This window comes from Ahaetulla prasina, chromosome 4 (assembly GCF_028640845.1).
Source record: "Ahaetulla prasina isolate Xishuangbanna chromosome 4, ASM2864084v1, whole genome shotgun sequence".
Lineage (NCBI taxonomy): Eukaryota > Metazoa > Chordata > Lepidosauria > Squamata > Colubridae > Ahaetulla > Ahaetulla prasina.
Window position 1 is genome coordinate 147277908 of NC_080542.1, and position 24482 is coordinate 147302389.

Sequence of the window (24482 nt, forward strand, 5' to 3'; positions counted from 1 at the left end):
CCGGGACAGCACTTGATAACCGTTGGGGTGGTCCGCGTGGAAAGGTACAGCTGGGTGTCATCCGCATACAGCTGATACCTCACGCGAAACCACTGATGATCTCACCCAGCGGCTTCATGTAGATGTTAAACAGAAGGCGAGAGGATCGACCCTGCGGCACCCCACAAGTGAGGCACCTCGGAGCCGACCTCTGCCCCCCTGTCAACACTGACTGCGACCGGCCGGAGAGATAGGAGGAGAACCACCGATAAACGGTGCCTCCCACTCCCAATCCCTCCAACCGGCGCAGCAGGATACCATGGTCGATGGTATCGAAAGCCGCTGAGAGGTCTAATAGGACCAGGGCAGAGGAACAACCCCTATCCCTGGCCCTCCAGAGATCATCCACCAACGCGACCAAAGCCGTCTCCGTGCTGTAACCGGGCCGGAAACCGGACTGGAACGGGTCTAGATAGACGGTTTTATCCTCTTTCCTTCCTTCCTCTCTTCTTCCTTTGTCTCTTTCCTCCTTCCTTCCTCTTTCTCTCCTCCCTCCCTTCTTCCACTCTTCTTTTACTACTCCCTCCCTCCCTATTTTCCTGCTCTCTTCCTTTCCCCCTTTTCTTCTTTCCTTCCTTCCTTCCTTCTTCCCTCCCTCCCTCTCTCTCTCCTCCCTCTCTTCTTCATTACTCCCTCCCTTTTCTCCTTCCTTTATATCCTTTTCCTTCCTTCCTCTCTTCTTCCTTTGTCTCTTTCCTCCTTCCTTCCTCTTTCCTCCCTCTCTTCTTCCCTTCTTCATTACTCCCTCCCTCTCTTTCTCCTTCCTTCCTTTCCCCTTCCCTCCCTCCCTCCTTTCTTTCCTTCCTGCTTCCCTTCCCTTTGAGAAGAAACCCAGCCAGCCGAATGGCCCCAATCCCCTTTCCCAGCCTAATCCACGCGGCTCTCCCCAGGCGGCTGCCTGCATCACAAAACTGAAAACCTGCAGCTACAGTACAGGGGCTGCCAAAAATGTCCAGATGCTGCCCTCCCTTTGAAAAAAAAATAGACAAAACCCAGGCCTGGGCTAACCGAATCACTTCCTCCCCAGGGAAAATGCCCTAGAACTGAGCAAGAACCGCAAAAAAAAACACAACCCACCAAGATATTTGCAGTCTCCTGGCTTCCTAGTCCAGCTGAGCAAGGCTGCCTGTAAGCTAACCTGGGCTAATGAATTAATTAATGGCTCTGCCTGGACAGTGACAGGGAAGGGACGAAAGAGGGAGGGGGAGAGCCATCTCTCCTCCAGCCGAAGCAGGCTCCGGTTTGCACCGGGCTTAGCCACCGAAGGGAGATGGCCTGGGATCCGAATACCCGAAGCCCCCTCTGTCCGTTAGGGGGGTCACCCTCCATCCTGCTCTGCTACTCCAGCACTGCCTGGAGCCAGCTAATTCAGGTGAGGAAGGGGATGGGAGAAAGCTTTTGGGGGGGGGAGGCAGAAGGGATTGGGGTGGGTGCCTGGCAGAGAGATGGATAGATGGATGGATGGATGGATGGATGGATGGATGGATGGATGGATGGATGGATGGAGAGACCCCATCCAGGATCGTCAAAGGCTGAGGAGTGGCTGCAGGGCATCCAAAAATAGAAGAGAATATTTGTAGCTCAGGAATGAACTCCAGGGTCCTTGGTGCTCTCTGAGGTTGGGGGTTTCCTTGCAGGCATTTTGTGACCCAACTAGGGAATGTCATCAGTGCTGGAAGGGAGGGGGGTTGCAGAGGAGGAGGAAAAGGAGGAGGAGGAGGAGGAGGAAGACAATGACTGTGGAGTCCTTAGTGCTCTAAGAACTTGATGCTTTTCTTGCAGAGATTTTATGACCAACTAGGGAATATCATCAATGCTACAAGGGAGTTGGATTTGCTCCCTGTTTATATAAACACTTGCCCAGCCAGTGTTGGCCAGGGTATAGTTTTCTCCTCGGTAATACTTTGATTTGGGTATTGCTCTCTGCTTGACTTTTGTCTGGTGTTAATCCCTGTGTCAGCTTTGGAAGCCATCGGATTGGGGTCCCTGCTTGGCTGCTGGACAGGATGTGTTGTGATCTGATTGTTTCCTTCTTACGTTTTTTTACGATGTCTTTTGAATGGTGTGTAAATGTGGTTGATCTCTATGTGTCTGTTGATGGCTGATCGGCGTGGAAACAACCAGGCTCAGAGAGGTACTAAGAACCCCCCAGCCACAAACACCCTCCTCCTCCTCTCCACACAAACCCAATCCCTTATAGCACTGATGATGTTCCCTAGTTGGGTCATGGAACATCTGCAGAAAACCACCCAGCTCAGAGAGCACCAAGGACCCCACAATCACTTTCTTCTTCTTCCTCCTCCTCCTCCTCCTCCTCTTCCTCCTCCCCACTCCTCCTCCTTTCCACAAATCCCACTTCCTTCGAGCACTGAAGATGTTCCCTAGTTGGGTCATGAAACGTCTGCAAGAAAACCACCCAACTCAGAGAGCACCCAGGACCCCACAGTTCTCTTCTTACTCCTCCCCTCCCCCTCTCCCTCCCCCTTCCTCTTCCTCCTCCTCCTCCTCCTCTTCCTCTTCTTCTCCTCCTCTTCCTCCTCCTCCTTCTTCTTTCCACAAATCCCACCTCCTTCTAGCACTGATGATGTTCCCTAGTTGGGTCATGGAACATCTCCAGAAAACCACTAGCTCAAAGAGCACCCAGGCTCCCTTAAATCCATTGTTGTGCCAAATTCTTTGGGGTCCTAACAGGAAGGAAGCTCAGGGCAGGACTGTCAGATCTAGGTTGCAGATATCTGGATGACCACTAGATGCCAACAGAGAATTTGGAGTGGTGGTGGAGATCTTTTTCCCACCACCTAACGGCCATCACATTTTGACAACCCAGATCTGATGGTCCAAGAGGCAAATGGGGCCACTGTTGTTTTTAATGTTTTCATCGGTTGAGTCTTAGCGGTTTAATCTGATTATCTTTTATTTTTTTGATTGGGTGACACCCAGAGTTGATTGAAAGATGAGGCAGGTTATATAAACATTTTAAATAAATAAAATAAACAATGAGACAAACCTGCAGGTTAAGACTCCCCAAATACTTCTAGCCCTCGACTACAATAATTCATTTAGTGACTATTTGAAGTTACAACAATACTGAAAAAAGGAACTTATGACTGTTTTTCACACTTATGACCATTGCAGCATAAAATTCAGACGCTTGGCAACTAGCATGTACTTATGACGGTTGCAGTGTCCCGGGGTCACGTGATCCCCTTTTGCGACCTTCTGACATGCAAAGTCAACGGAGAAGCCAGATTCGTTTAACAACCATGTGACTCACTTAACAACTGCAGGGATTTGCTTAACAACGGCAGCAAATGGGGCAAGAAAGGTCACCAAATGGGGCAAAATTCACTTAACCACTGTCTCACTTAGCAATGGAAGTTTTGCGCTCAGTTGTGTTTGTAAGTTGAGGACTAACTGTATTTAGTTTTGCCTTGCAAAAATCCAATTTTTTCCATCAGTCTGAAATCCAGACCAGCTCTGACAGTGGTCTGTCATAAAGGAAATTTACAGGGATCCTGCTTGGGGTTTTTATTTGAGCTAAGTTAAGGTCAGGAATTTTGCAAACAAAAGAGAAAATTCCTAAGAACCAACGAAAGGTATTTGGTTCAGTATCAGAAAAGTTGCAGGAAATCTCCAAGAAAAATCTTTAAAAGAGAGAGAGAAAGAGGTTTTCAAAAAATTCTGGATGGTTTTGAGTTTGGCGCTTGAATATTTATTTAATTTAAGGTTTGTAAAGGCCCCCTGAACCCAAATTTTTATCCCTCTGTTGTTTCATCAGCATTTTTTTTATTCCAGATCAAAATTGCAGAGGAAAGGCTCACCAATTATATTTATTCTCCTCTGTTTGAAAATGTTTCAGAATCTGTGACCTTATATTTTAATAAGGCTTTCTGAGTCAACAAAAAATAAAAGAGAAACAAAACAAAACAAAAAAAGGACTAGGAGAAGACGAGATCAGAAAAGGAACAAAATGAGGAGAGCAGAAAAGAAAAACAAATGAAAAAAAAATTAGAAAAAGGAAAATTTCTGACTTTTTCTGTGCAGATACTGTGCAAATATAAAGTACATTAAACTTCTTGCTCTTAAATTTACGGTGGTGCAGTGGTTAGAGTGCAGTACTGCAGCTTACTTCTGCCGACTGCCGGCTGCCTGCAATTTGGCAGTTCGAATCCCACCAGGCTCAAGGCTGTAAAGTACTGTGAAGCGGTATGTAAGTCTAAGTGCTATTGCCCTTCCTTCCTTCCTTCCTCCCTTCCTTCCTTCACTTCTCCTTCCTTCCTTCCTTCCTTCCTTCCTTCCCTTCCTTCCTCCCTTTCCTTCCTTCCTTCCTCCCTTCCCTTCCCTTCTCTTCCCTTCCATGGTGCGCAGTGGTTAGAATGCAGTATTGCAGGCTAACTCTGCCGACTGCCAGTAGTTCAAATCTCACCAGGTTCAAGGTTGACCATCCATCCTTCCATCCTTCCAATGTGGGTAAAATAAGGACCCAGATTGTTGGGGGCAAGAGGCTGACTCTGTAAACCGCTTAGAGAGGGCTGCAAAAGCACTGTGAAGCGGTATATAAATCTAAGTGCTATTGCGTAAAGTACATTAAACCTCTTGCTCTAAAATTAGAGGAATATTCTGTAATACACAAACCATAAAGGGTTCTAATCATCTAATTCCACAAATGAAGTTTTGTTTCTTTTAAGCAAGAAGTAGAGATTCTAGTCCTCGAGGTAAAGTTCTTATCCTAAAACAGAGATTAATTCTACTGAAAACAGGCTTATTTTGGAGAAATTATATATAATGGGCTGCATAGCAAGGAAGTTAGGTTTTCCTGGTAGGAAGGGGCTCCGAATTTTACTGCTAAGCAAACAAATCTAAGTTCTAGCTAGGTTGATTGGGGTAGACCAGGGGTCTCCAACCTTGGCAACTTTAAGATTTGTGGACTTCAACTCCCAGAGTCCACAAGTCTAAAGTCTAAAAGTCTACAAGTCCACAAGTCTAAAAGTTGCCAAGGTTGGAGACCCCTGGGGTAGACAATTTAATTGTAATTCAGGTAGCCCTCAACTTACGACCAAGGCTCTTGATCTAAACCAGAATTAGGGACCAGAATTTCTAAACTTGCTAAACGAGATGAGTCACACCCAATTTTTTATGCCTCGGTTGTTAAGCGAATCCAGCTTTGACTTTGCTTGTGGGAAGCCGGCTTGACTTGATCAGTCCTCATACTTACAACGGTCACTGCTTAACCAGGCTCCCACGATCAAAAGTAACCGGAATATATTTACAAACATTGCAGCATCCTGGGGTCACGTGATCACTTTTTGCGACCTTCTCAGCTGGCTCCCGACAAGCAGAATCAATGTGGGAAGCAGGATTCACTTAACGACCGTGTGCTTCACATAACAACTGCAGGGATTCACTGATCAACCATTGGCCAAAAAAGTCAACAACAACAAAAAAAATCAGGCGTAACTCATTGAAAACAACCACCTGGCTTATGCCAAGGGACAATCTAGTGTGGCAAGTTGTGTCGTTAAATGGTTCGATTGTGGCCGTAAGGCGAGGACTACCTGTACTTGAGATAAATGCAGCAATTTTGCACATGGTAGGAGAAGGGTCTTTGTGTGTGTATGTGTGTGAGTGTTAGACTGTTGTGACCCAAGTAGGTAGTAGGAAACTTAGTCCGTGGAAAAAAAAACAACTTTATTCGAACAGCTGAGAATTTACTCATTCTCAGCGTAGTCCAAACTAAATTAAAGCAAATTCCTCCCAACACAAATTCCTCAGTCCTATCGCAAACCGTGGTCCAATTAGGCAAACTGCCAAGGGCTTTTATCGGCAAAAGTTCAGAAGTCACAGATACAAAAATAAATGCAAGAAGACGAAGCTACCAAGTTGTTTTCCAACAAAGAGCCCAAACGCCATTGCTGGTCTGTTTTAAGCCTTATGGGAGGGGCCAATCATCTCTTGGCCTTACTCCTGAGTTGTCCTCTTTGCTTGAGCTGCTCTTGCCTTCTGGCAGCTCTTCTCATGCGTGCATTAGGAACAGGCTCCTCCTGTTCCTCTGCCTCACTACTATCAGTCTCTGGAGGCTCTGGAGTCGACACATTACTCCCCGATGGCCCTGACCCCATCTCAGCCTCATCGCTGTCCGACTCCGTTGCCAGCTCCGCAAGCTGCTGGCGGACCACAACATAGATATCACAATTTGGCATTATAGTCCTTTTTTTTAAAAAAAGTGGCAATACGTTTACGCAACGCCGCACCTCAACAAGAGCCAGACTGTGTTCGGAAATTGGAGACGGACGGGCAAGGAACACAATGCCCTGGAAATAAATCATAAATAGAGCCTTCCAGGAAGACAGAAAGCTTTGTGTATGTGTGCAGGAGTGTGTCGAAGGGTTGTGTGTTCACTGTCCCCTACGAATTTTGCACATAATTCAGTGTGACTGTTCCACCCCCACCCTCACCCCCCCCCACTGGCCCCTTTGTGGCAACACAAATTAGGAGAAAGGAAAAGATATGAAGATAAAAACAAGATAACTAACATAGGTAGTCCTCCACTTACAACAGTTCACTTAGTGACCATTCAAAGTTACAACCGCACTGAAAAATGTGACTGATGATCATTTTTCACACATTAAACCTCTTGCTCTAAAATTAGAGGAATATTCTGTAATACACAAACCATAAAGGGTTCTAATCATCTAATTCCACAAATGAAGTTTTGTTTCTTTTAAGCAGGAAGTAGAGATTCTAGTCCTCAAGGTAAAGTTCAATCATTGCAGACCCTCCCCCCCCACAAGATCAAAATTCAGACACTTGGCAACTGATTCGTATTTATGACGGTTGCAGCTTCCTGGGGGTCACGTGATCCCCTTTCGTGACAAGCAAAGTCCATGGGGAAGCCAGGTTCACTGAACAACCGTGTGACTAACTTAACAACTGCAAGGATTTACTTAACAACTGTGGCTAAAAAGATCATAAAAGGTGGGCAAAGCTAACTTAACAAATGCCTCACTTGGCAACAGAAATTTTGGGCTCAGCTGTGCTTGTAAGTTGAGGACTACCTGTATAGCTGAGGACAACCTGATCAACTACAACACCCAGTAGCCCCAGGTAAGGAAAGCTTCAGATAGAGGATGCTGGGTGTTGTAGTTAAGCAACACTCGGTAATATGGGGTTGTCTAAGTCCCTTAGACCTGTGCTTTTTTAAGCTTGACCATTTTAATTGGTTTAGACTTCAACTCCCAGAATCCTCCAGTTTGCATGCTTTAAGAGGGCTGGACTCCAACTCCCAGAATCCTCCAGTCTGCATGCTTTAAGAGGGCTGGACTCCAACTCCCAGAATCCTCCAGTCTGCATGCTTTAAGAGGGTGGACTCCAACTCCCAGAATCCTCCAGTCTGCATGCTTTAAGAGGGTGGACTCCAACTCCCAGAATCCTCCAGTCTGCATGTTTTAAGAGGGCTGGACTCCAATTCCCAGAATCCTCCAGTCTGCATGCTTTGAGAGGTGGACTCCAACTCCCAGAATTCTCCAGTCTGCATGCTTTAAGAGAGGTGGACTCCAACTCCCAGAATCCTCCAGTCTGCATGTTTTAAGAGAGGTGGACTCCAACTCCCAGAATCCTCCAGTCTGCATGTTTTAAGAGGGTGGACTTCAACTCCCAGAATCCTCCAGTCTGCATGCTTTAAGAGGACTGGACTCCAACTCCCAGAATCCTCCAGTCTGCATGCTTTAAGAGGGGTGGACTCCAACTCCCAGAATCCATCAGCCAGAATCCTGGGAGTTGAAGTCTGGATACTTACAATTATTTTTCCAATAGCTGCACGACAAGACTTGCAATTAACAAAAGTCAAAGCCGCTAACAATTGCCAACTTCCTCTTTCCCACAAGGCTCTGGGCCTGTTTACGGCTGCTCAAGCCAAGACGGCAGCCAACTCCCAGAATCCCCTCTGCCTTCAACCTCCTTTCTTTCGCCACTTTTGTGTTTCCGTAGGCGACCACCGAACCGCCGAAAAAGAAGCCGGATCCTGTCACTTCGGAAACCGTGGTGATTTGGGGTTTGCGACTCTGGCAAGTGGTTGGGATTTTTGCCATTTTTGTGCTGAGTGTTAGTAAGTGCTGTTCCTTCTTTTTTTTAATTTGCATCCTCTGGAGCAGGGGTCTCCAACCTTGGTCCCTTTAAGACTTGTGGACTTCAACTCCCAGAGTTCCTCAGCCAGCAAAGCTGGCTGAGGGACTCTGGGAGTTGAAGTCCACAAGTCTTAAAGGGACCAAGGTTGGAGACTCCTGCTCTGGGAGTACCGGTTTTATTGGCAGAGAGGTTAAAAAAGTCAAAAATGTCATTGTACACTTGCGTCTGCCATCTTAACGTTTTTTCGCCTCTTTCTTGTGGACATGCCTTTTGGGAAGTGTGAAAGAAACAAGTTTTGGTCTCCTCCAGTACAGGTAGTCCTCGACTTACAATAGTTCATTTAGTATTTATTTTATTTATTTATTTACTCATATTTTTATACCGCCCTTCTCCGAAGACTCAGGGCGGTGTACAGCCAATAAAACGACAAGAATGCCCAAAAATTTAAAATAAAATATCAAATTTAAAAAAACTGATTCAATCGCTGTAACATTAAAATATTAGCTAAAATTTATCAAAACTAAAACCTAAGTAAAACCCTATAAAAAACCCCACTAAAATCCCCATACTAAAATCAATCAGGCCAGCCCCGCTTGGTGAAAAAAGAAAGTCTTGAGCTCGCGCTTAAAGGTCCGGAGATCAGGGACGGTTCAAAGTTTTTCACCTGCCTTTCAATCGCCGCAGCATCCCCGTGGTCACGTGATTAAAATTCAGAGGAGCAGCCTCTGTAGTTCTTCAGGTCGAACTGCTGCCTGCAGCAGAGAATCTGGATGGGTTTTTAGAGTCATAAATAATAGCGGCATGGTTGACAGGACTCGAACTCGCTTCTATCCCCAGGAATTAAGCAAACGGCAACTGTTCTACCGCACGCCCCATTGATTCCACCTGGCGCGGGCCGTTTTCCAGGTCTGCAGCCTGCCTGCTGGCATTGGAATAGAAAGGCTAGAAGAAAATGTTCCCGGACAGGGGAGGAAATATTTGCACCATTAAATAGGCATCATCATGGGAAACACAGCCAGATTTTTCCCGTGGCTGACAGTGAAAACAGACCCACCAAAAAAGCTGCCAGGAAGAGAAAACAAGCTTTTTAAGGAGCCTATTTTTTTTTATTTTTATTTTTTTGGGAGGCAGATTTAATTTCACGAACATCGCGCAGGGAATGTGCGCCGAGTATGCCGGACGGCGAAGTTACTCAAAACATTTTGACCTTGCCAAATTGGCTTGTTGCCTGGCTTCCAGTTGTAGTTGACTTTCCCAGTGAATCTTTCTCAGCAATGCATCCAAGGGGCTTGTGAAAGCCTTCCTTGGAGAACAGGAGCCAGGCTTCTATGGTGGACGTTTAGCTGAGGTTCCCTAGACAGGGCGGGGGACGTCCTCAACTTACGACCTTTCATTTAGCAACCATTATGCTGATGCTGAAAAAAGGGACTTTTTAATTTAATTTAGCTTAATTTTTTTTTCCCATTTAACATGCTATCCATTTCATTATCAAGCGACTTGGGGCCATTTACAGTGTTGTAAATCACAGTATAGATTGTCCTCAACTTACAAGCTTTCTTTCTTTCTTTCTCTTTCGTTCTTTCTTTCTTTTTCTTTCTCTTTCTTTCTTTCTCTTTCTTTCTTTCTTTCTCTTTCTTTATTTCCTTCCTTCTTTCTTTCTTTCTTTTTCTTCCTTCCTTCTTTCCTTTTCCTGTTTTCTCTCTTCCTCCTTCTTTTTTTTTTTTAATTTACATTTATATCCCGCCCTTCTCCGAAGACTCAGGGCGGCTTACAGTGTGTAAGGCAATAGTCTCATTCTATTTGTATATTTATATACAAAGTCAACTTATTGCCCCCCCCAACAATCTGGGTCCTCATTTTATTTATTTATTTATTTTTATTTATTTATTTTGTCACAACATCATACAAAAAGATTATATAGTATATACACATATAAACATATATAGGAAGAAGAAAAGAAGAACAATAGAACAGGAACGGTAGGCACATTTGTGCTCTTATGCACGCCCCTTATAGTCCTTTTAGGAATGGGGTGAGGTCAATAGTGGAAAGTTTTTGGTTGAAGCTTTTAGGATTATGGGAAGAGATCACAGAGTCAGGTAAAGTCTTCCAAGCACTGATGATTCTGTTACAGAAGTTTTTTTTACCTACCTTATAAAGGATGGAAGGCTGAGTCAACCTTGGGCCTGGTGGGACTAGAACCTGCAGTAATTGCAGGCAGCTGTGTTTTAATAACAGGCTTCTTACAGCCTGAGCCACACCGCGGCCCTTCCTCCATATTTCTTTCTCTTCCTTTGTTCATTTTTCTACTTCTTTCTTTCTTTTTTCTTTCTCTCTCTTTCTCTCTCCTTCTCTCCTGTCCTTTTTAACTTTTCTTTTTCCTGTCCTTCCACCCTTTCTTTCTTTTCTGTCTTTCTTTCCTTTCTTTCATTCCTTCTTTCTTACTTTTCTTTATCTTTCTCCTTCCTTCTGTCCTTCTTCCTTCTTTTCTTTTTTCTTTCTCACTTCTCCCTTCCCCTTCTGTTTCTTCTTTCCTTCCTCCTGTTCTTCCTCCCTCCTTTCTCTCCTTCCTCTTTCCCCCTCTCCTCCTTCTCTCATTTCGTTTTTATTTCCCCCTTTTTCTCCATTCTGCACCCTCATGTTTTTCCTTGCTTTTCACCATTCAATTCCAATTTTTAAAAATTTAATCCAGTGGTCTCTCCTTTGGGGAAGCCCTGAATGTGTATGTATGGGGGGGGGGTCATCCTCCCATGGGGGTGGGGGAAAGTTCTGCTGAGTAAGCCGCTCATTCCTTTCTTTCCAGCCAATTCTCCCTTCTTTCCTCCCCGTTTTTAGTCATCACCCTCTGTTGCATCTTCAAATGTCGCATCCCGAGGACCAAGAAGGAGATCGAGGCCCGCTATGCCAAGAGACAGGCGGCCAAGATGTACGCGGACAAACTGGACACTGTGCCCCCCCTCAATGAACTGACCGAGATCCCAGGAGGTGAGGACCCCCATTTTTTCTCTGGGATTGGAGAGGGGGCGGAAACTGGGGCATCAGGTAGTGGGAGGCCTTGACTTACGACCACAAAAGGGATCAGAACTTCTATGGCTAAGCAAGTGAATGAGTGAAGCTGTTAAGTGAATCACTCGGTCGTTAAGCGGATCCAGCTGGGCTTGTCTTCTCAGAGGTGTGGCGATTCGTTTAACAACCGTGGCATAAAGGTTGCCAGATCAGGTGGGACTCGCTTACCGATGGTCTTGCTTAACGGTGGGACATTCTGGTGTCCATTGTGGTTGTAAGTCGAGGACAACCTGTACAGAAAGGAACTGCAGCCAGCTGTTTTCCTCCCCCTCCTCGGCTGAGTGACACATCTGCCTCTTGCAATGGCCAGACTCACAGGTGAGCTGCAGGTTGGCAGCTCTGTCCACCCTGATTACAAGTTCATTGGCTTAAGTAAGTGACCAGCTCTGAATGTTTTCCTTCCTTCCTTCCTTTTATTTCTCTCTCACTCTGTCCTCTCCCTGCTTCCTTTCCTCCCCCTTTTCCCTTCCTTCCTTTCCTCCGCCTCCCTCCCTTTCTTTCTTTTATTTCTGTCTCAGTCTCCCCTCTCCCTGCTTCCTTTCCTCCCTCCCTTTTCTCTTCCTTCTTTCATTCCTTCCTTCCTTCTTTGCCATCCCTCCCTCCCTCTTTCTTTCAACCCTTCTGCTTTCCTCTCCTTCTTCTTCTCCTCCTTCCTTCCTCCCTCCCTCCCTCTTTTATTTCTCTCACTCTTTCCTCTCCTTCCTTCCTTCCTTTTATTTTTCTCTCACTCTCTCCCTGCTTCGTTCCCTCTTCCTTCTTTCTTCACCATCCCTCCCTCCCTCTTTCTTTCAACCCTCCTGTTTTCCTCTCCTTTTTTTCTCCTTCTCTCTCTCTCCTCCCTCCCTTTCAGTCCTCCCTCTTTCCTTTTGTTCTTTCCTTTCGTTCTTCCCTTCCCTTCCCTTCCCGTCCTGTCCCGTCCCGTGCCGTCCTGTCCTGTCCTGTCCTGTCCTTCATTCTCCTGCTTCTCTGCCTCTTCCAGGATCCACCGAAAGTCTCCCGACTCTTTCGGGCCAGCTAGAAGCGCGACCGCTCGCCTCCCTGCCGGCCGTCCAGGAAGAAGAGGAAGTTGCGGGGGAAGGCCACTAGAGGGCAGCCGCCGCCCGCTTTTCATTCTCTTATCCAGCGCTGTCCTTCGTTCGTGATTCTGTGCCTGTGTTTGTCTCTCTCTTTCTCTCTGCTTCGTCTGCCTTTTTCCTCCTCTCTTCTACCTTCGCATCGAAAGCCCCACCTGTCGCCTCTGCCTCCTCCCGCAACCCGAGCAGCTCCCAACGGGCACTCAGGCAGAGCGCTCAACTTCTTGCCCTCGAACACAGGAAACCCTCGACTTACGACCAAGCCCCAAATTTCCGTCGCTAAGCAAGACATTTGTTGAATGAGCTTGTTGTTTAGCGAATCACTGCCCTTGTTTCAGTTAGGAGCGTGGTCAGTTAGCGAATCTGGCTTCCCCCCCTTTGTCAGAAGAAGGTCGCAAAAGGGGAATCACTGCGACCGGCGTAAATACGAGTCAGTTACCAAGTGTCCAGATTTTAATCAGGGTGATTGAAGGGAGGCTGCAACGGTCGTAAGTGTGAAAATGTCACTTTTTTCGGTGCTGTTGCAACTTTGGACGGTCACCAAACCCAATGGTCTTAAGCAGAGGACTACCTTAAGGCTGAGTTTTTTTCAACCTCAGCAACTGGTCATAAATCAAGGACTGCTTCCATCCCTCCTGCAGCTTTCAAGCAGGTTCTGCTTGCCTTCTAGTTCAGTCTCTCAGAGGAAGTCGAAACCTGCATCAGGTGCTCAAAAAAATTCAAGATTTTTTTTCATTTTTTAAAAAAATGTGCAGTCTATTGTACTGCTGGGGGCTGCCATTTTGACTTTTTTGACCACCACCCCCTGGGGTGAAATGCACCCCTTCCTGCTGCCTTCTGCTGACTCCCGTCTGGACTGCCATAATCCTTTGCGGCCGCTCATGAACGATTCTGCTTAATTTATATAAATCTGCATAGATGCCCAACCAAGATCAAGCAGTGAGGCTGAAGACAGTGGGGGCAGGAAAAAAAACCCCCACAAAAAATGTTGGCTTGTTTATTTATTTATTTTTAATTTGTAGTTTGTTTACTGCAAAATTAAAGTCCTTGGGGGGGAAGGATTAGAATTTTTTTATTGGCCAAGTGTGATTGGACACACAAGGAATTTGTCTTGGTGCAAAAGCTCTCAGTGTACATAAAAGACAAGATACATTCGTCAAGAATCATTAGAATAGAATAGAATAGAATAGAATAGAATAGAATAGAATAGAATAGAATAGAATAGAATAGAATAGAATTTATTAGCCAAGTGTGATTGGACACACAAGGAATTTGTCTTGGTGCAAAAGCTCTCAGTGTACATAAAAGAAAAGATACGTTCATCAAGAATCATTAGAATAGAATAGAATAGAATAGAATAGAATAGAATAGAATAGAATAGAATAGAATAGAATAGAATAGAATTTATTAGCCAAGTGTGATTGGACACACAAGGAATTTGTCTTGGTGCAAAAGCTCTCAGTGTACATAAAAGAAAAGATACGTTCATCAAGAATCATTAGAATAGAATAGAATAGAATAGAATAGAATAGAATAGAATAGAATAGAATAGAATAGAATAGAATAGAATAGAATAGAATAGAATAGAATAGAATAGAATAGAATAGAATAGAATAGAATTTATTAGCCAAGTGTGATTGGACACACAAGGAATTTGTCTTGGTGCAAAAGCTCTCAGTGTACATAAAAGAAAAGATACGTTCATCAAGAATCATTAGAATAGAATAGAATAGAATAGAATAGAATAGAATAGAATAGAATAGAATAGAATAGAATAGAATAGAATAGAATTTATTAGCCAAGTGTGATTGGACACACAAGGAATTCGTCTTGGTGCAAAAGCTCTCAGTGTACATAAAAGAAAAGATACGTTCATCAAGATACAACACTTACTGGACAGTACAACTAGTACTGGATCATAAATGCAGTTTTGAAAAAAAAAAAGGCTGAATTTTAGGCAGAGTTAATAATAATAAAAAATGTTTGTAAAAGCTTGATAATCTCTGAGGCAGGAAGAGGCAGGTGTGTAAAGGCTCTGCTGCAAAGCTGGTCTATGTTGGTTTGTGTTGGAAACCCAGTTAACGGATGGAGATAAAGGAAACTGAATTGATTGATGGAACAGAGGGAACAAAATTAGGCATTAAAAGCTTCTATCAGCCAACTTATTTTGGGAGAGATGGAAACTCGAAAAGGAAGGAAAAACGAGGGTTCGGATGAGCCCCCAGATCTCTAGATCCTCAATGAGACCTGGAATCTTTTGGATCCTGAAATTAAGGAGGGATTTTGGATGATTTGCTTAATTAGCAATTTAAATAAAGACGAAGAGATATAGGATGCAAAGCCTTGGAAGAATGCAGTGTTTAGTTTGTGCCGGTTAAATTCTGCTTTGGATAAAGAAAGGAAATATAGGCAGTCCTCGACTTACAACTGTTTGTTTAGTGACCGTTCGAAGTTACAACGGCACTGAACGACCATTTTTCACACTTATGACTGTCACATGATGAAAATTCAGCAGTTTGCCAACTGACTCGTATTTATGACGGTCGCAGTGTCCCAGGGTCACCTGATCCCCTTTTGTGACTCTCTGATGAGCAAAGTCAACCCAGATTCACTTAACTTAACAAGGAAGGTCGTAAAATGGGGCAAAGCTCACTTAACGACTGTCTTGCTTAGCAATGAAAATTGTGGGCTCAGTTGCGGCCATAAGTCGAGGACTAACTGCGGAAAGGTTCAATCTGCAAAGACAAGAAAAACAAACAAATATTAAAAGGATGCGTGAAGTGGAAAATAGGTTTGGTTTGGAGCAGGAAGGCGTTGCCTACAAGGGGGGTCAAAAAAGTCAAGATGGCGTCCACAGCCAAGCAGTCGCGAGGGGCCTCTCTGGTTTATATGCAACATGACGGCATCCTCAGAATAAATATTTAGTCATTGAGGCCTACCATTAAGGTTGTAAATCATGACAAAAACGTTTTCCAGCCTGTTTTACGACGGTCGTTAAGTGAAACTCATTGTTTCCTGTGAGGCAGCTTTACTTAAAACCAGAAATAGGCACCAATGTTAGCTTTACGGCAAACATACAATCAATCACATTAAAAATATTTACCACATTTTTTGTTAATTTTTATTTATGTTTACTATTTATTAATTTTTTAATTATTTTTTCCCTTTTTGGATGGTTACCAGCAAAAAACAACCATAGGAATGCATTGATTTGCTTAACCCCTACTGTACTGGCTTAACGACCACTGCCAAAAACGTCATAAAATTGGATTTGGGTGCCTCAGCTTACGACCGTCGTGACTCGAGATGGAAATTCCAGACTCCATTACGATCATAAGTTGAGGATCGAGTTTGCTCAGGCGGTTTAGCCATGAATTTGAAGCGGAGCAAACATCTCCATTCTTGGTTCAGCTAGAAAAAAGTACGCATTATTTATTATTAATATATTGCAAATTATTAATATATTACAACATTAATATTTAATAAAATAATATTTAATGAGGAAATGGATATCACTTATTAAACATCAGTGATTGTTAACTGGTAAAAAAGGAATAAGAGGCAGAGAAAAGGAAGAAAGAGAGAGAGAAAGAACTGGTAAGAATTTACGTTTTTTTCAACTACGGGTAATCCTCGATTTACGACCATTTGTTCAGTGGCTGTCACAGCGCCACTGAAAAAAGCGATTTATGAATATTTTTCACACTTACAACTGTTGTAGCATCCCCAGGGTCACATGAGCAGAATTCAGCGGCTTGGGAACTGACTCATATTTAGGACGGTTGTAGTGTCCAGACGTCACGTGATCCCTTTTTGCAATCTTCTGACATGAAAGACAACGGGGAAGCCTGATTCACTTAACAACCGTGTGACTAGGTTAACAACGGCAGTGATTCGCTTAACAACTATGGCAAGAAATGTCGTAAACTGGAGCAAAATTCACTTGACAAAATTCACTTGTCTCGCTGAGCAACGAAGAGTTTAAGAGGCAGTTTGGAGTCCTATTAACGCAAGTGGCATAGAAGTGCCATTGGCAAGAAATAAGTAAGACACAGGTAGTCCTTGACTTATGACTGGAATTGAACCTGGAATTTCGGTTATTAAACCATTATAATGTGACCAGATTTGAAGGGTATTTTTAGGACAATCCTTAAGTGAGCACAACGGTCATTAAATGAATTTATTTTTCCTGCCTGGCCATTTGTTTAAAAAGGGTCATAAGTCACTCAGAGGAGGTCCATCTAATGTTAAATAGTTGCTAAGCCACCGGTCGTAAAGCGAGGATTACCTAGAAAGAGGATTATGACAAAACCTGGGTTTGGTACAGCCCAGTTAATCCTTTCTCCCGGATATTTATTTATTTTACTTATTAATGGGTTCTTACTCTCCCCCTCTGTCCTACAGAGGTTTCCTTCAATGAGCGGGGGTGGGGGGGGGGTTGGACTGGATGATCTCAAGGGACATTTCCAATTCAAGGGTTAGAAATTAAAAGTGCTCCTCTACGGGACCCTGGTCATTAAAAGCTCCTTCCAAACTTCGGAGGGGTTTGAAAGAAGAGTCCAAACGGACTTGAGGATGGCTGAAGTGGTGTTCCTGCCCGTCGCAGGGGGTGGACTACATGACCTTTCGGGGGTACCTCCCAATTTGCCAATTCTCTGGTTCTCCGGCTCTCTTGCTATGAGATGGCTCCTCAGTTCAGACTTCCTCCCGGAATTTATAACTCCACCTCGCGTGTGGCAGGAAACAAGCTGTTTTTGGTTGCTCTAGCCAACAAATCTTGGTTTGTGTCCAACGAAAAGCGACGTGGCGGTTCCAGACAAACATCTGGCCAGCTTGTAATTAAGAAACAGAAAAACAGCCCCAGGTGATGACACATGAAAAGCCAGATTTCTTATAGAACATGTCCTGCAGGGAGGCAGTAAATTTTCAGAGTGTTTTGCAAAAATGTGTGTGTGAGAGAGAGGTTTAAACCACCCAATGCCTTTCCTGGGTCCCCCAGTTTGCAGATAAACCCCTAAAAGAGACATCTATACCTTAAAATCTTCAGTGAAATATTTTGGGGACATAGGTTTCATCCTTATGCAGCTCTATTTTCCAGCAGGCTAGACTTTAAATTAGTTTTTCTCAAAAATCGTCATCTTTAAGATGTGTGGACTTCAACTCCCAGAATTCCCCAGCCAGCATCATGGCTGGGGAATCCTGGGAATCAAACTCCATGCATGCTGTCTGGCTGAGGAATCCTGGGAGTTGAAGTCCACACATGCTTGCTAGGGGATTCTGGGAGTCAAAGTCCACCCCCTTTAAACCATGCTGGCTGTGGGATTCTGGGAGTTGAAGTCCAGCCCTCTGAAAGCATAGCAGCCTGGGGGATTCTGGGAGTGGAAGTCCACCCCACTTAAACCATGCCGACTGGGGGATTCTGGGAGTTAAAGTCCACCCCTCTTAAAGCATAGCAGGCTGGGGTCATTGCTAATGAACCTATCTTTTCTTTTATGTACACTGAGAGCCTATGCACCAAAGACAAATTCCTTGTGTGTCCAATCACACTTGGCCAATAAAGAAATCTATTCTATTCTATTCTATTCTATTCTATTCTATTCTATTCTTCATTCCAATATGCTATGCTATGCTATGCTATGCTATGCTATGCTATTCTATTCTATTCTATTCTATTCTATTCTATTCTATTCTATTCTATTCTATTCTATTTTAAAATCCCCGTCGCTAAAACTCTCCAGTTAACCAAAAATGAAAGTTTAATCAAAATTCAAAAGCTGAATGAAATATATTACTATTAATTAATCTCCCAGGCGGCTTCAATAACTTTTCCGTACATTTTCGTTTAGCTGATCCACATCCAGCAAGCAGAACGGAAGAGCAGCGATGGTGCGCAAGTTTATTTTATCCAGAATCTATCTTGGTGTCACAACCTTTATAGTTGAAATTTCAAAGTGATTCTGTTGTGATACCTATACAGGGAGTCCTCGACTTACGACTGTAATCGGGGCCAAAATTTCTCTTGTTATGTGAGGCAGTAGTTAAGTGAATTTCACCCCATTTTACGACCTTTCTTGCCGGGAGTTGTAAAGTAAACCGTTGCAGCGGTTGTGAGTAACCTGCTTGTCAAGTAAATCTCACTTCCTCGTTGACTTTGCTTGTCAGATGGTCATAAAAGGGGACCACGTGACACTGCGACCGTCATAAATACGAGCCAGTTGTCAATCACCTGACTTCTGATCACTTGACCCTGGGGAGACTGCAACGGTCTTTAAGTGTGAAAAACTGTCATAAGTCACTTTTTTCACTCACTTGGTACCTTTGAATGGTCACTAAATGAACTGTTGTAAGTCGAGGACTACTTATATTGTAATCATTGCCACGACTTGCCTTTTTTAAAAAGAACATCCTTCAGGACTTCTATTTGCTGGCTGCACAAAATAAAAATATGGAATGTAAATTTCCAAAAATAAAATAAGACCAAATTACAAAGATATTTTATTTGGGCATTCAAATATATAGGAAGTCCTCAAGTTATGACTACAATTGAGCCCCAGATATCCATTGCTAAGCGAGATGCTTCTTAAGCAAGTTTTGCCCTATTTTACAGCTTTTCTTGACACAGCTGTTAAGCGAATCCCTGCTGTTGTTAACTGAATCATGTGGTCATTAAGCGAATCTGGGTTCTCCCATGGACCATTCTAGCCAGAAGGAGGTGGCAGAGTGATCCTAGAACACTACAACTGTCATGTGTCTATGCCAGGTGCCAAGTGCCCCAAGTTAGATCACATGACTGCAAGGATACTGTGATGGTCATAAGTCTGGGGACCAGTCATAAGATGGACCTTCCTTCAGCTGCTCTCCATTCAGGTTTGCTCCAGTTAATCAAAGAGAAAATTTTCTTTCTTTCTTTCTTTCTTTCTTTCTTTCTTTCTTTCTTTCTTTCTTTCTTTCCTTCCTTCCTTCCTTCCTTCCTTCCTTCCTTCTTCTATTCTTTCTTATTTTCTTTCCTTCCTTTCTTGCCCTTCCTTTCATCTTCCTTCTTTCTCCTTCTTTACTTTCTTCTCCCATTCTTTCTATCTTCCTTCCATCCGTCCTTCCTTCCTTCTTCTATCCTTCCTTATTTTCCTTCTTTCCTTACCCTTCCTTCCATCTTCCTTCCATCTTCCTTCTCTCTCCTTCCTTCCTCCCATTCCTTCCATCTTCCTTCTTTCTCCTTCTTTCTCCTTCTTTTCTTTCTTCTCCCATTCTTTCCATCTTCCTTCCTTCCTTCCTTCCTTCCTTCCTTCCTTCCTTCCTTCCTTCCTTCCTTCCTTCCTTCCTTCCTTCCTTCCTTCCTCCTTCTATCCTTATCTTCCTTCTTATCATCTTTCCTTCTTTCCTTCCTTCCTTTCTTCTTTCGTTTCCATGAGTCACTGAAGCAGTAGGCATGAGTTTAAATGGACTCCAGAGGATGGTAGAGGACAGGAAGGCCTGGAGGAATGTTGTCCATGGGGTCGCGATGGGTCGGACACGACTTCGCAACTAACAACAAAAAAATATTCCCAATCCTTGACTCACACCCATTTGTTTACTGACATGCAAAGTTACAACAGCACTGAAAAAGGTGACTTACGACCAATTTTCACACTTACGACCATGGCACAATCTCTGCAATCACGTGATCAAAATATGGGTGCTTGGCAACTGACTCATATTTATGACGGTCACAATGCCCTGGCTGGGGTCCCAAGATCCCATTTTGTGACTTTCTGCATCAGGAAAAACCAATCAGGGAAGCTGAACTTATTCAACAACCGCAGCTCACTTAACAATGCCTTGCTCAGCGACCGAAATCCTTGCCCCCATTTTGGTCGTAAGTCGAGGACTTCCTCTATGACATTTATGCAGTAATCAGTTAGAATTAAAATTACGAGCGAATCTGATCTACAGCTATCGATTAAATTTATCCCCACGGAAAACGTTTTCGTGACTCCCCGTTGCTTTTTTTTAATATTTCTGCTAGCGGAGGCTTTTTAAAATAATCTCTGTTTAATGCAGGGATGACATTTATATAGCCCTGGGTAATCCATTAGAATAAACATTATGAGTATAACTAAAATATAGTTATTGGCTAAATGTATCTTTACGGAAGGGCCTCTTATAACTCCCTGTAGTGAGTTTAATTTTTCTGCCAAAAGGGTTTCTTGCACTTTTAATTGGCAAATGAACCTGATCTTCAAAAAACATTTTTAAAGAATGAATGAATGAATATTTTAATTTGTATACCGCCCTTCTCCCGAAGGACTCAGGGCGGTGAACAGGCAGATAAAATACAGATACACACAATAATTAAAAACATCCCTTAAAAAAAACTAATTTAAATTTGCCAAATGTTAAAATGACATACTCCCCCATAAAATTATAAAACTTTAAAAACCCATCAAATTCAATTAAAATGTAAAGATAAAAATCAGGCTAGAGACTTTTGCGACACCAAAATTAACAGCCAGTTAAGAATTAAGTGATTTTTTTTTCTCCACCTGGGTCAATTTATAGGCAATAGATACAGGGAGTCCTTGACTTACGACCATCATTGAGCCCAAAACTTCTGTTGCTAAGCGAGACGGTTATTAAGTGAGTTTACGACCTTTCTCGTCAAGCAGTTAGGCAAATCGCTATGGTTATTAAGTTAGTGACATGGTCGTTAAGTGAAGAGATTCACTTAACGACCATGTCAGTAACTTAATAACCATGCCATTAACTAACTTCCCCATTGACTTCGTACATCAGAAGGTCGCAAAAGGGGATTATGTGACCCCTGGACGCTGCGACCGTCATAAATACGAGTCAGTTGCCAAGTGTCTGAATTTTGATAACGACGCTGCAAAGATTATAAGTGTAGAAAAAGGTCATAAGTCATTTTCTTCAGTGCCGCTCCAACTGTGGTCACTAAACAAATGGTTTTAAATCGAGGAATAACTATCTATTTTATTATTTTATTTTATTCAGCTTCTGTCACTGCCCAACTCAACCAAGTGACTTTTTGTGCAAAATGAAAAAATAAGCGAACAAACGAGGGAACATTTAACATAAGCTGCAAAACTTGGTGGCTTTCTTGCAGACATTTCATGACCCAGCTAGGTAACATCATCAGTGCTAGAAGGGAGTGGAGGTTGGGGAAAGGAGGAGGAGGAGGAGGAGGAGGAGGAGGAGGAGGAGGAGGAGGAAGAAGAAGAAGAAGAAGAAGAAGAAGAAGAAGAAGAAGAAGAAGAAGAAGAAGAAGAAGAAGAGGAAGAGGAAGAGGAAGAGGAAGAGGAAGAGGAAGAGGAAGAAGAAGAAAAGAGGAGGAGGAGGAAGAAGGAGGAGGAGGAGGAGGAGAAGGAGGAGGAGGAAGAAGAAGAAGAAGAAGAAGAAGAAGAAGAAGAAGAGGGCTGTGAAATCCTTGGTACTCTCTGCATTTAGTTCTTTTCTTGTAGACATTTCATGAGCCAGCTAGGTAACATTATCAGTGCTAGAAGGGAGTGGAGGTTGGGGAGAGGAGGAGGAGGAGGAGGCGGAGGCGGAGGCGGAGGAGGAGGAGGAGGAGGAGGAGGGCTGTGGAATCCTTGGTACTCTCTGAATTTAGTTCTTTTCTTGTAGACATTTCATGACCCCTCTCCCTTCTAGCACTGATAATGTTACCTAGTTGGGTCATGAGACGTCTGCAAGAAAAGAACCCAGCTCAGAGAGCCACCAGGGACCTCATTCTTGTTATTAATGGCACTTTTTGCCTCTGTCCCCTCCCCTCCCCTCTCTTTCTCTTCCTTCCCCAGGTCCGGCCAATGTGAAGGCAGAGGAAGAAGAAGAGGAAGAAGAAGTGCCCACCGTATCAGGCAAAGTCGATGCCCAGAAGAAGAGGGAAAAATCAAAAGAGGGAAAGAAAGAGAAGAAGAAGCCGCAAGAAGAAAAAGAAGAAAAGGAAGCGACTGAGAAGGACAGGGAAGAGGGGACAAAGCAAAGGCAAAGAAAGAAAGAAGGGAATGAGACAAAATCGGAGAGGAGGAAGAAAGAAGAAGGAGAAAGGAATGGAGGCAAAGAGAAACACAGAGGCAGTTCCAAGGCACATACGAAAACACCCGGAAATCCTAAACCTTCATCCCGGAAAAAGTGAGCGAAGATGAAAGAAAATTGCAAAAGAGAGAGAGAAAAAAAAAAGAGAGAGAGAAACAAACAACAAACCCGGAGGCTTTTTTTTTTAAAAAAATGAGGACTTTTTGCATCTTTTCAAAGTCTTCTGAGTGTTTGCGTTACTTTGGACTCATTAAAAAAAAAAAGCTGATCGATAAAAATAAATATCAAGCTTGAGGTCTAGAAACTTGAAGAAGCATCTTGAAATCCATGTTGGCGATCTCTTTTGTCCTGTTGCAAAAAAAGAAAAGTACAATTGTGAACTCAATTCAGAATATTTAGGGGAAAAAGGATCAAGTGGTTGTTTTTAGCAACTGTATTCGTCCAGTGCAATAATTTAATCCATAAAAATCCTAATTGTTTTGGAAAAAAGTAATACATGGTGGAAAATAATTATTATCCCAATGATATGCGATTGCATGCAAACACTAGGAAAAGTTGCACGTGGCAGGACCCAGCAGGTAGAAAATAAAAATAAATTCAGATTTTTTTCCAGTGGATTTTGAAAACATCTGTTCAAAAGGCAGATGGTTAATGAGGGTTAAAAAAATGTATAATTATGCTTTGAAGTCCTAATTTGCTCAAGATCGTTAGGACTGCCCAGTTTATGGCAATACTCAGAAAATCAAATTCTTTCCACGGAAAGAGTGCCTCTAGGCATGTACAGAAGGCCGTTTCGCATTTTAGCATCTGGAGCAAGATGGGTCATCTGCTCCAAGGGATGATTTGAAAGGGAAGTTTTCATTTTTGGGAAAATAAAATTATTGAGGTTTATAGCACAAGGTCAAATACAAATAAAAATTGAGAAAGTTAAAGAGAGAAGAAGAAGAAGAAAGGAAAAAGAAGTCAAAAAGAAAGAAAAAAATTGAAGTGACTTCGGCAATCCTGGACTTACAACAGTTCATTTAGTGACCGCTTAAAGTTAGAAGTGCAGTGAAAAAAAGAGACTTATGAACGTGTTTCACCATCCCCATGGTCATGTGATCAGAATTCAGACACTTGGAAACAAACTTTATGTTGCTGGCTGTGTCCTGGGAGCAAGGGGTTGGACTAGATGATCTCTAAGACCACCTTCTGAGATATGCCTCTTTGGTCTTTTTAAAGATCAACACCATGAATTTAAACATCCCCTTTCTTTTCTGTGTGTGCAATATTGGTCTACGTTTAACCTGATTTATTTTGTTGTTCTTTGCTTGTTTTCCAATTTTTTTTTTTTTAAGAAACATCTATAAATTGGTTTTCTCCTAATACTGACATTTTTGTGTGTGGTTTGTTTGTTTTTTCTATTTCTTCCCCTCATTCTCTCTTGTTACTCAATACATGTTTCCGGGCTTAATTTTTTTATGTCCCTTTTCTGAATTACAGATGCATTACGAAAAAAAAAATCCGGACAATTTTTGAATTTGCGGAGTCCAGTAGGAAGCCTACCAATTCTGAACAGAAGGAGTTTTCCAGATTATCTCGCTACCTGTATATTTAATTTAGAAAACTTAATGCACTATTTCAGAACGGAACTTCTCTGTTCCCCTAGAGACGGGAACCGTTTTAAAATCTAATTTTCTTGACATGACGATGATCATGCATATGTTTGTCGCTGGGAAAATTGTGCGTGGGATATAAGAGTTTCTAGCAGGCGAGTGCCAAAGTCATCTGGAGTTGTACCACTCAACGACCTCTTGGCTGGATTCGCACCTGGTGCTTGCAGGGCAGAAGGTAAAAAAGATGGCTGGATTTGAAGACGAGGGCTCACTGAGATCCCGCGTATTTAATGGAGCAGACGGCGGTAATTTCCAGACCAAAGATATAGGTAATCCTCGACTTACGACCACAACGGAGCCCAAACATTTCTGTTGCTAAGCAAGACATATTTTAAGTCAGCTTTGGCCCCATTTTGCAGTGGTTAATTTAGGAACACGGTCATTAAGTGAGCCTGGCTCCCCCACTGACTTTGCTTGTCGGAAGGTCATCAAAGGGGGATCACGTAACCTCGAGGACACTGGCCGTCATAAATCTGAGTCGGTTGCCAAGAGTCTG

General features: G+C 43.2%; 1 protein-coding gene across 1 annotated transcript; it reads left to right on the forward strand.

Moving 5' to 3' along the window:
* Positions 1 to 1150: 1150 nt before the first annotated feature.
* On the forward strand, positions 1151 to 23611 carry TMIE (transmembrane inner ear). Its single transcript, XM_058179988.1, has 4 exons — positions 1151 to 1411; positions 8026 to 8143; positions 10999 to 11148; positions 22094 to 23611. The coding sequence occupies exons 1-4, from the start codon at positions 1310 to 1312 to the stop codon at positions 22429 to 22431; spliced, it is 708 nt and encodes a 235-aa protein (XP_058035971.1). The 5' UTR covers positions 1151 to 1309; the 3' UTR covers positions 22432 to 23611.
* The last annotated feature ends 871 nt before the right edge of the window (positions 23612 to 24482 follow it).